Source organism: Megalobrama amblycephala, unplaced genomic scaffold (assembly GCF_018812025.1).
Source record: "Megalobrama amblycephala isolate DHTTF-2021 unplaced genomic scaffold, ASM1881202v1 scaffold555, whole genome shotgun sequence".
Taxonomy (NCBI): domain Eukaryota; kingdom Metazoa; phylum Chordata; class Actinopteri; order Cypriniformes; family Xenocyprididae; genus Megalobrama; species Megalobrama amblycephala.
The window spans coordinates 1-13,016 of NW_025953465.1; the positions used below are offsets into that span (position 1 = coordinate 1).

General features: G+C 37.3%; 1 protein-coding gene across 4 annotated transcripts in view; it reads left to right on the forward strand.

Moving 5' to 3' along the window:
* The first annotated feature begins 6,543 nt into the window (after window positions 1-6,543).
* The window catches only part of LOC125262025 (protein inturned-like), a 35,556-nt gene continuing 29,083 nt past the window's right edge, over window positions 6,544-13,016 (forward strand). Inside the window, exon 1 of one of the 4 annotated variants that reach the window (XM_048180574.1) lies at window positions 6,544-6,999. In XM_048180574.1, the coding sequence (XP_048036531.1) occupies window positions 6,908-6,999 (92 nt within the window). In that variant the 5' untranslated portion in view covers window positions 6,544-6,907. Of the gene's footprint in view, window positions 7,000-7,241; window positions 7,752-13,016 lie in introns of those variants that run through there. The other 3 variants (XM_048180573.1, XM_048180575.1, XM_048180572.1) reach the window with 3 other exon arrangements.

The window sequence follows — 13,016 nt, forward strand, 5'->3', positions numbered from 1 at the left end:
TGGCAACAGGTCAAACTGTAATAATATTCTTGAGTGTTTTTGAGGCTCTTAACATGCTTCAAATTGCATGAAACTCGACACACACATCAATATTGTCAACCAGTAGACATGGACAAAGCCATAGAAATGGGCGTGGTGGAGGGGCACAGTAGCGCCACCTTTTGACAAAAGTGGGGGGGTTAGTTTTTCTACAGTCACCAAACTCGGTACACATATTGTTTTCATTAAGCCAGACAATTTTCTAATTTACATTCATTAGCTCCGACCAACAGGAAGTCGGCTATTTTTGTTTGAATGTTAATTTTTTTTAAAAACAGGCTATGAATTTTATACTACTACTCCTACAGGGTTTATCCAATTTACACCAAGCTTTTTTTAACTTGTTGTTAACACATTGAAGTTGTTTAATTGCAAACGGATTTTGGATATCTCAAACGGTTTGGCCGTGGCGAGGCAACGAATTTATGGCAAGAAAAGGGAAACAAAGTGTTATAACTTCTGCATACATTAATTGATTTTGATGAAACTTCGGCTTAGTCTTCGGTGTTCAAGGCTGATCACATGGATGTGACTATTGTGATTCAAAGTCATAGCGCCACCAACTGGAAGCAGAAAATGTGTCACTTTCAGCATACTTTGAGATCACCCTCTTATTTTTACCTGATTTGCTTCAAAATTCATCAGAATAATGTTAAAACTTGGCACATGTAATCCTTTGAAAATGGGCAGGGAGGAGGGGCTCTATAGCGGCACCTTGTAGTGCAGTAAATGTGGAGTGAATTTGACATAGTCCTTTGATGTTTAACCGTTTTAAGTGCCTATTGCCCGCTGTGCACAGTTGCCCTGAAGCCACCGGGGTGGCAGTGCCACCGGGCTTGGGCCCGCCATCGCTGCTCGCAGCTATATTTTGAATTTAGAATAGCTCATGCTACTCTTACAATTGGCATAATAGGAAGAGTAAATGCTATACTATACTGTTAAAAATAAGTTAATTTTATACTTAACAAATAATGCTTACAGGGTCCCCACTGTCCTGGAAAACCTGTAAATAATTAAAAAGTGAATTTCCAGGCCATGTAAATCATTGGTATTTTAATAAAAATTCTTTTATATTTTTAACATTTACATGTGTGTGATTGTCAGACACTTTAATCCAAAGCACTGCATTCATGGCATTGCTCAAAGACATTTAGATGTCCGCGTCAATAGAAATTTACAAAAGTGATTTTATATACATAAGAAAGCACATTAAAGTCCCCCCGAAATCAAAATTTAAGTTTTTTAGCTTTTAGTATGTTAGCCTTAAGGTTATGATAAGCTAGTGTGTTTCAAATCAATGACAAAATTCGCATTTAGGAGATATTAGCATTCAAAACTTACAGTCTCTCACTTCCGCTAAAATGGATCACGGATTTTCATGGCATCACATCACACTTCAGTTTCTCGTCAAATCTTCGGTCCAATCAAATGCTCTCTAGAATCTGAAGTCCCGCCTCCTCCTACACTCTAAAGGCGGGCATACACTGTGCGATTTCTGTGCGATTTCAGCAAGGTTACCAACACACACTATACGAGTAGATCACGTACGATGTAAACCCAAAGCACGCGATTTATATGCTCACACTATGCGGTCCGAGCTGTGACTTGACTGCTCACACTTACACGTTTGAAATATGCACGATAAACCCCCATGCTGGGTTGCGAGAGTAAAAGATTTGATAGATTAGCTTACTCCTCACTGAAAATAATTTAAAGACATTTATACAATGAATAATTACAATTATTAACAGTAGGCCTATGTGTCCAAAAACTGCAATAATCAGTCAATGAAAAGCAGCTTCACTTCAAAAACAACTTGTTTAACACGAAATTCTTCTCTTCTCTTTTTTTTTTTCCCACTACAGTATATGGGCCACAAGAGAAATAGTAAGAAAATAAATTAAGACATAGCCTACCATTATCAGCATGTTGAAGTACGATTTTTCTCTCGTTGTCTCTGAGAGAAAATGCACCGAAAGCTAGTCGGTTTTACTTTTATTTTCAGTAAAGGAATAATTGGATTGAGACATCTTCATCATCAGCATAACTCGCGCAAAGTTTGCAGATTGCTTGTGTGATATACAGTACACTGACTCGTCTTCATGGTTTAAAATAAAATAAAAAAAAGGTTAAAAATGAAAAAATTCCAATATTGCGACGTGACATTTTTCTTTAAAGGTGCCCTAGAATTAAAAATTGAATTTATATTGGCATAGTTAAATAACAAGAGTTCAGTTCATGGAAAAGACATAGAGTGAGTTTCAAACTCCATTGTTTCCTCCTTCTTATATAAATCTCATTCAACATAACACCGACTGTTATGTAACAGTCGGGGTGTACGCCCCAGTATTTGCATATGCCAGCCCATGATTGAGGCATTACACAAGGGCAGGACGTCTGGATGTGCACTGCTGAATAATCAGACTAGGTAAGCAAGCAAGGAAAACAGCAAAAAATGGCAGATGGAGCAATAATAACTGACATGATCCATGATAACATGATATTTTTAGTGATATTTGTAAACTGTCTTTCTAAATGTTTCGTTAGCATGTTGCTAATGTACTGTTAAATGTGGTTAAAGTTACCATCGTTTCTTACTGTATTCACGGAGACAAGAGCCGTCGTTATTTTCATTTTTAAACACTTGCAGTCTGTATAATTCATAAACACAACTTCATTCTTTATAAATCTCTCCAACAGTGTAGTGTTAGCCGTTAGCCACAGAGCATAGCCTCAAACTCATTCAATATCAAATGTAAACACCCAAATAAATACAATACTCACATAATCCGACGCATGCATTCAGTATGCATGACGAACACTTTGTAAAGATCCATTTTGAGGGTTATATTAGCTGTGTAAACTTTGTTTATGCTGTGATAGAGTCGAGAGCTCGGGAGGGGGCGGAGAGCGCGTGATTTAAAGGGGCCGCAACCTGAAATCGGCTCGTTTCTAATTATGCCCCAAAATAGGCAAATAAAAAAATTTATTTAAAAAAATATATGGGGTATTTTGAGCTGAAACTTCACAGACACATTCAGGGCACACCTTAGACTTATATTACATCTTTAAAAAAAAAAGTTCTAGGGCAACTTTAACCATTTTTCCATCACCAATTGCCAAATGATGGACAACGGTTCACATTTCCGCATTTACAATGATAATAAAATGAAGTAAATATTAAATAGCCTACATGAGTAAAAAGAAAATGAAAAGTGAAACAAGTAAATTAATGATTAAGTAAATTAATACTGTTGTATAGCCTACATCCAGGTGGCTTGGAAGACGATAATAGCCTATGGTTTATCCATTATGCAACACGAACTGGAGGTAAGCAGTTTGCTAAATTGCAGCTAGTTTGATAGCTACATAACTTAAAGATCTCCCTCTTTTTGTTTTCTTTCTTGCTGCATTGAAGATGAAATGGTTTAATTTCTGGTTTTGTGCAGGCGCAGTGAGGGAAAAGTTTAGGGCAATTGGTTCGTAGCTCTGCTTCAACTGTGCGATATCCTCACGAGGGGCGACCAAAATTTCTGACATGCCAGAAATTCATCCGACCATCCGATTGCCGTTCAGGAGAGGTTTATCGTCTCTCGTTTCCCCATGAACACTGCACGACAAACGATGCGCGACAAAGATGAAAATCAGCCCGACTCAAGAAGAGTCGCACGAGTCAGAATTTGGCTCAAAATCGGATGAAAATCGCACAGTGTATGCCTGCCTTTACAGACGCTGAGGCTGCGTCTGAAATCGGTCATTTGCTCACACATTTACTAGTTTCTACATGGTGAATGGCACATAGTGCACTATAGAGAACTGTGAATGATTCAGACAGTGTAAATATGCTTTCCATTGACACGAATGAAGTCCGTTTTCGTGTTAAGCCGGCTTTCCACTGCACACGACATTCGCATCCGATTGTCGCATTTCGCCCCCTAGCGGCAGTCGCACGATATCTTTAACCTCGATCGGCTTATTCACCATGGTAAACTGAAGGATTTTAATGAATGTAACGTTAATGCATGTATGAATATATCCATACAAAGCAAATGACCCTCAATACATATAAAATAAAAACATAGTAGATTTTATAGAGGTAATCAACGTAAAAATTGATTTAATAATCATAAAATATCTTTTTTTTAAACATAATTATTAATAACCACCATTTTACAGAAATAGTGTTTACAGAATAACGTTAAAGTGTTAAAATGTTGGTGGTAATTCTAACTTCACGCTTATAGTTTTTATTAGAATACATCATATCCGGTTGGCCGGTCGCATACGGTCTAGCCGCAGAAGTTCAAATATTTCAACGCATCCGAAGCTTAAATCGGATCCAAAATTTCCGCATTCGCATATGATCGGAACTCCATGCAGCCCCTGTACTACTCTCCATTGGAAATGAATGACTTCCGGTCCAACGGCTGTCGTTTGTCGTGTGCAGTGGAAAGGCAGCTTTAGTTTCACACCAACGCGAGCAGTCATGCTCCGGCCCAGAGACAGGTGAGCACAGAGTGGATCATATGCGCAAGTCGGCACAGACCACAAAAGGTATCGGACCCATTTGAATTCTGCACAGATGCTGTATATAAGCGATATAAAGGACATTATAAAGGAGAAACAGTTAGAGATTAGAAGGAAACAGGTTTTACAGAGTCTAATGGCTCTGGCCGAGCTGTAAGTTAAACAAAATGCTATTGGCTATTTTAAAAAAGGGCGGGGCTGTTCAATATATCGCCCTGTCTTCCTGTTTCAGTTGAAATTACATCAACACACTGAATAATGCTGCGCGTTCCAACACTCTTCAGTGGGCCTTTAAATGCAAGCAAAACGTCTACTTTTAAGGTTTCAAATAAGTTTTGGGAGAATAAAATGTTAAAATGTGGATGAAATAATGTTCCATTGTCATTCAGTGTAACACATATTTATGTAAAAATTGAAACAACATACTTATTCTGACCTGTATGAGTTAAAATATATAAAAGAATAAGTGAGCACACTAAATTTTATTGCATTTTAAATGAGTAAAAAATTCAAACCCATGACATTGTTGTTAACAGCAACAAAATCTGTAAATATAATCCATAAGCAACAACTGAACTTTTCATTTCAAACTTAATTACACAAATGCTAGGCATCATTTGAGAATACATGAACATTTAATACTTAATTTTTCAAGATTTTAAGATCTGTTTTAACCATTGCATAAACACAGAGAGCAGGATTATACTTAAAGGTGCCCTAGAACCAGTTTTTACAAGATGTAATATAAGTCTAAGGTGTCTCCTGAATATGTCTGTGAAGTTTCAGCTCAAAATACCCCATAGATTTTTTTTAATTAATTTTTTTAACTGCCTATTTTAGGGCATCATTAACTATGTACCGATTCAGGCTGCAGCCCCTTTAAATCGCGCGCTCCCTGCCCCTTGAGCTCTCGACTATAATACAGTGCATTTACAAAGTTCACACAGCTAATATAACCCTCAAATGGATCTTTACAAGATGTTCGTCATGCATACTGCATGCATGCGTCGGATCATGTGAGTATAGTATTTATTTGGATGTTTACATTTGATTCTGAATGAGTTTGAGGCTGTGCTTCGTGGCTAAAGCTAACATTAGACACTGTTGGAGAGATTGTTAAAGAATGAAGTTGTGTTTATGCATTATACAGACTGCAAGTGTTTAAAAATGAAAATAGCGACGGCTCTCTTGTCTCTGTGAATACAGTAAGAAACGATGGTAACTTTAACCACATTTAACAGTACATTAGCAACATGCTAACGAAACATTTAGAAAGACAATTTACAAATATCACTAAAAATATCATGTTGTCATGGATCATGTCAGTTATTATTGCTCCATCTGCCATTTTTCGCTATTGTTCTTGTTGCTTACCTAGTCTGATGACTCAGCTGTGCACAGATCCAGACGTTAATACTGGCTGCCCTTGTCTAATTCCTTGAACATGGGCTGGCATATGCAAATATTGGGGTCATACATATTAATGATCCCGACTGTTACGTAACAGTCGGTGTTATGGTGAGATTCGCCTGTTCTTTGGAGGTCTTTTAAACAAATGAGATTTACACAAGAAGGAGGAAACAATGGTGTTTGAGACTCACTGTATGTCATTTCCATGTACTGAACTCTTGTTATTCAACTATGCCAAGGTAAATTCAATATTCGATTCTAGGGCATCTTCAATGATCAGTGATATGAGTTATGAGTCAGCTGAAAGACATAATGCGTGAGGTTTGGTAATAAGCTCTCTGATGCCCACATATGTTTTACATTTAATGCCTGACAGAAGAAGGATATGTATGATCAATATGAAGAAGACTCAATAATGATTTGCAGCAAACTGTTTTCGCAGAAAAAGTTAAACGATACGTTTCTTTTATGCTTGGTATATTGGAGGCAGCAACCCTAGCCTAGCCAGCATCTCTCTCTCTCTCTCTCTCTCTCTCTCTCTCTCTCTCTCTCACACACACACACACACGCTCCATTTGCCATGAGAATGAGCATTTGACGAGCATCGACCCAGTCAGTCAGTCTGTCGTTGTCTGGAGAAGTACTCAAGACCGGATACTTCTTTGCAAAGAAACTGGACTCACCATCATCTGTTCCGAAAGACGCCTTGAACGGAGCTTCTAAACATTTGGATTTTACCAATAACAGCTGTCTTTCAAAAGAGAAAACCCGAACAATTAATGAAATGTCTTCATTGAGTCGCTAATATATTCAAAGTACTAAATGACCGAGGGGTTTAATGGTCGGATGGGTTCTGTTAACTGCATCAAGGACACTGCACTAATTTATTAATAACGACGAAACCGTTTGTTATAAGTATGAAGCATAAATAATGTTTAATACTTGCTCGGATGGGAGATCTTTTCAGCCTTTCTCTACAAACTTGGAGGATTTTGATTCTATACGGAGTGTGCTTCTTTACAGGTTAGTAGGAATTGTTTATTTGATAACCTGTTGTGCATTGTTTGTTTGTTTCTTTTCTCAGCGACAAAGTTGAATACCGAGCAGCTTTTCCTTGCGTGCCGGGGGGGATTTAAAGACCTCGTGCGGTTTTTGCCGAGTGCAGTATTTTATTTTTTTTTATGTAACTACGACGTTAAAATGATTTTTCTATAAATATGGTAAAATCGCCAATTTAGATAGAAGCGTTAGCGGCAATAATAAACGCATTATTGTATGTATTTATTTTAAAACGAAACTTTAATAATATTTTGTATTTCATCATTATATTATTATATTTTTATACTATTTTACTGCTGGAATCAGCATGAATGATTCTCAAGTCAACCAGGCGATTCTGTTGTCGTTTCTCTTAATGCGTAACTTCTTACCACGCTGTTCAACAAAAGCTTCCGTGTTGCTATAGAAACGACTCGATTCTACCAATCACCATTTGAGAAACGCGTCACGTGGCCTTTGGACAAGACCCGTATGCGGATAACACTGGAAGACTTCTGTTGCCATTCACAAGCAGAATCCGCTTCTTGAAACAGCTCTGAATGGACACGAACATAGTTTATTGAGTAGAAAAATGCGCTAATGGCTTCTAGACATTTTAAAGAGGGGAATGAGACGGATTTTGAGTCCGACTTGCGTGAAAATAAGGAGGCTGAAGGAGGGAGCGAAACTGATTCCGATGCATCAAGTTACAGTTACTCAGACTCAGATTACTCAGAGTAAGAAACATCAACAAATTCAAAAACTATAGTTATTAATAACTGGATTGCTAATTAGATATTTTTACCATAAAACTTTTCTTTTGTCATCGATATCGTTGTCACATTAACTGCAGTATGGAGTATGTAAACATAGACCTGTATAATCTAATGTATATAACTTATATGTCTCTCTCTCTCTCTCTCTCTCTCTCTATATATATATATATATATATATATATATATATATAACTGTTATATATATATATATATATATAGCTGTTTTGAATTTATAGTACATTTCATGTTTTGGTTCATTTTATTTTTTGTGGTCTCTTCTGACCCACATTTAGAAAGAGAGGCTCATGAAAAGGGAAAATAGACCTCGTCCATTCTCTGCACTCTCTCATTTTTAAGGGGAATTTCTGTTTCCAATTTGGAAAGTCAGCCATCATAAATAATTATATGCTATTCACCATCTTTAGTGAATTTATGGATGTGGTTGCCAAGAGCTAACCACCAAAGTAGCGTGGCTTAATTTAGAAATGGAGAAGAAAACATAATGTCTGGCTGAATATTGAGTTCAGTTTTTTTCTGGAATGAAGGAGAGGATTCGGTTTCAAAGGTTTCGGATGTGTCTTTCCGTTGCAGCATTCTGACTTTGTGGTTATGTAGAGTTTAGTTTGGTTTGTGCTTATACTATGTATTACTTCCTTATCATTTGTTGGTGAAATGTAGTCTTGCAAAAAGTGAACTGCAGTATTTTCACACATAGAAAACAACAAATGTCTTTTTATGCCGATTGTAACTATTTTAAATACTTTTTTTGTCTAATTCTTGTCTAATTATTAAATGCCTACATACAGTTTGAGCTTTTAGCAATTGAGAAACAACATAGAATATCCATTTAAAAATTAATTTGCCACATTTGTCATTTTAAAACTTAAAATTTAATGACAACCAGTTAACTCATCTACAGGGTTCCTACGCGGTTTGGAAAAGTATGGAAAAGTATGGAATTTGATTTGAGTAATTTCCAGGTCTGGAAAAGTATGGAAAAAAGAAATCAGAGTATGGAAAAATATTTGTGTTTCCAGACTAATGTCTCTATTCAGTTTTCTAATTTATTATACCTGCAAACTAGTCACTTTACAGCGAAATTAGCTCTTTTGAATCAAAATACATAATTTATGTGAATCGTGTAGATGTGAAGAGTTTTTTTTCAGGGCGAGTGCGTGTCTCAGGATTCTCACAAGAATCAAAAATGGGCTACTTTCCCATAGACTGGAGTGAGTCGTGATCTTTCTTGGTGCTCTATGGCATGATAGATCGTTGTAGCTCTCGTGAACCAACCATCTCTTCCGCTTTACTAGTTACAGCACAAAATAAACATGATTGAACATCCGAAGGTATGTTGAAAGATAAAGTACAACTTACTGAAATCTGTATCACATGCAGTCGATCAATCATTGTTTCAACTACAGAAAGGCATCAATAAAACAGTATGTAAAAATGTCACATTTAGCCTACCTCAGAAAAGCTGTTCAATGTCCAAAAACTCATTATTCAGCTACAAAAATTAACTTTGAGAGGAGTATTTTGCTAAATATATGCACTATAGGCTATTGCGTATTCATTGTATTTGTACTTAACATGTGCTTTGATATTAAATGTATAAATCTGTTTCATGACAGCCACCATTTAAATGTTTAGGCCTAAATAATAAAAAAAAAAGAGTAGAAAAATAATTGTCATTAAAAATTTATATAAACTTCCTTATGTGTAATTTAGCCTATATAAAAGTAGCTTACAAAATCAATTTTAACCTAATATTATAATGATGTACCAGCTGTGGTTCCTTGTATAATTTACAGCATTAGTTGAGAGAGATTTTTTTTCTTTGAGGAAATTTGCCATGTACTTGACCTGATAGGCCCCAAATGAATCAATATTGAATCGAAGGTAATCAAATCAAAATCAAATCGCAAGCTTCTGAATCAAAATCACATTCAATTGTGAAATTTGTGTCAATGCTCAGCCCTACTGCCAATAATTTATTATTATTTTTATTTATTTATTTATTTTTACTTGAAGCAAATGTTGGTTTACCCATTTATGTTCTTGTCAGAGTACACCTGAATGCTTCATTTACATGTTAAAATCAAAAATCTTCTCCTGGGGGAGGATGCCCCCAGACCCCCCTACACATCACCTTTTACACCTATTTTTACTTTGCAGATATTTATAAACTTAGGAATTTCTAAAATATTACGTAAACTGATACTGCGCTTGTGTTGGCTGCTCGTACTCGTAGGCTACTCTATACAAATGTTTTGATACCGACAAATACTGACAACAGAACAGAATGGATAAATCAGAGAAGGATGTCTATGAAGTAAATGTGTTGAATTATTAGAATGTTAAACAAATTAAATATGTATGCCGATGTAGCGAGTGGTATGGTCAGAAAGTGAAACAAACTAAGTCACTACGCCACCCTTTTAAACAGGGAATATATTAGTACTTGTAGATTAATCCCCAACAGAAGTCACACAGGAACGTAGTTTTAAGAAGAGAAGGGCCTAGACGTGAATACTAAATACAAAACTTTATTTCAACAATCAAACACTGATTTAAAAATCACTAAAAAACTGTAAGACCCCTACTACAAACATGAAGCAGAGAAAACATAGAAAAGGAGACCGAGGCTTACCAATGGCAGAAAATTGTTTGGAAGGAGGTCTGGAAATTTGAGTCTGGAAAAGTATGGAATTTTGAAATGGAAAATGTGTAGGAACCCTGTATCTAATATACAGTGGGTAGGGAAAGTATTCAGACCCCCTTAAATTTTTCACTCTTTGTTATATTGCAGCCATTTGCTAAAATCATTTAAGTTATTTTTTTTTCCTCATTAATGTACACACAGCACCCCATATTGTCAGAAAAACACAGAATTGTTGACATTTTTGCAGATTTATTAAAAAAGAAAAACTGAAATATCACATGGTCCTAAGTATTCAGACCCTTTGCTCAGTATTTAGTAGAAGCACCCTTTTGATCTAATACAGCCATGAGTCTTTTTGGGAAAGATGCAACAAGTTTTTCACACCTGGATTTGGGATCCTCTGCCATTCCTCCTTGCAGATCCTCTCCAGTTCTGTCAGGTTGGATGGTAAACGTTGGTGGACAGCCATTTTTAGGTCTCTCCAGAGATGCTCAAATGGGTTTAAGTCAGGGCTCTGGCTGGGCCATTCAAGAACAGTCACGGAGTTGTTGTTAAGCCATTCCTTCGTTATTTTAGCTGTGTGCTTAGGGCCATTGTCTTGTTGGAAGGTAAACCTTCGGCCCAGTCTGACGTCCTGAGCACTCTAGAGAAGGTTTTCGTCCAGGATATCCCTGTACTTGGCCGCATTCATCTTTCCCTCGATTGCAACCAGTCGTCCTGTCCCTGCAGCTGAAAAACACCCCCACAGCATGATGCTGCCACCACTATGCTTCACTGTTGGGACTGTATTGGACAGGTGATGAGCAGTGCCTGGATTTCTCCACACATACCGCTTAGCATTAAGGCCAAAAAGTTCTATCTTGGTCTCATCAGACCAGAGAATCTTATTTCTCACCATCTTGGAGTCCTTCAGGTGTTTTTTTAGCAAACTCCATGCAGGCTCCATGTGTCTTGCACTGAGGAGAGGCTTCCGTCGGGCCACTCTGCCATAAAGCCCCGACTGGTGGAGGGCTGCAGTGATGGTTGACTTTCTACAACTTTCTCCCATCTCGCGACTGCATCTCTGGAGCTCAGCCACAGTGATCTTTGGGTTCTTCTTGACCTCTCTCACCAAGGCTCTTCTCCCCCGATAGCTCAGTTTGGCTGGACAGCCAGTTCTAGGAAGGGTTCTGGTCGTCCCAAACGTCTTCCATTTAAGGATTATGGAGGCCACTGTGCTCTTAGGAACCTTAAGTGCAGCAGATTTTTTTTTGTAACCTTGGCCAGATCTGTGCCTTACCACAATTCTGTCTCTGAGCTCTTCAGGCAGTTCCTTTGACCTCATGATTCTCATTTGCTCTGACATGCACTGTGAGCTGTAAGGTCTTATATAGACAGGTGTGTGGCTTTCCTAATCAAGTCCAATCAGTATAATCAAATACAGCTGGACTCAAATGAAGGTGTAGAACCATCTCAAGGATGATCAGAAGAAATGGACAGCACCTGAGTTAAATATATGAGTGTCACAGCAAAGGGTCTGAATACTTAGGACCATGTGATATTTCAGTTTTTCTTTTTTAATAAATCTGCAAAAATGTCAACAATTCTGTGTTTTTCTGTCAATATGGGGTGCTGTGTGTACATTAATGAGGAAAAAAAATGAACTTAAATGATTTTAGCAAATGGCTGCAATATAACAAAGAGTGAAAAATTTAAGGGGGTCTGAATACTTTCTGTACCCACTGTATGCTTATCTAAATTTGAGACTAAAATTGTGATGTTAAAAAGTTAATTTCCAGTGTTGTTATTCTATTAAAAACAGTTTCCGTTAATTGAAATAAAGCTGAAATGAAATAAAATCTTAATATTAGATGAAAAACTTAAAGGAACACTCCACTTTTTTTGAAAATAGGCTTATTTTCCAACTCCCCTAGAGTTAAACAGTTGAGTTTTACCATTTTCGAATACATTCAGCTGATCTCTGGGTCTGGCGGTACCACTTTTAGCATAGCTTAGCATAGTTCATTGAATCTGATTAGACCGTTATCATCTCGCTCAAAAATGACCAATGAGTTTTGATATTTTTCCTATTTAAAACTTGAGTCTTCTGTAGTTACATCGTGTACTAAGACCGACGGAAAATGAAAATTTTCGATTTTCTAGGCCGATATGGCTAGGAACCATACGCTCATTCTGGTGTAATAATCAAGGAACTTTGCTGCCGTACCATGGGTGCAGCAGGCGCAATGATATTACGCAGCGGCTGTGACCCACTGCTTGCACAGGGAGTGTGCCTTGCAACCATGGAGACATTTGTGAGAGACGCTGCGTAATATCATTGCGCCTGCTGCACCCATGGTACGGCAGCAAAGTTCCTTGATTATTACGCCGGAATGAGAGTTTAGTTCCTAGCCATATCGACCTAGAAAATCGCAACTTTTCATTTTCCGTTGGTCTTAGTACACGATGTAACTACAGAAGAGTCAAGTTTTAAATAGGAAAAATATCAAAACTCTTTGGTCATTTTTGAGCGAGATGCTAACGGTCTAATCAGATTCAATGAACTATGCTAAGCTATGCTA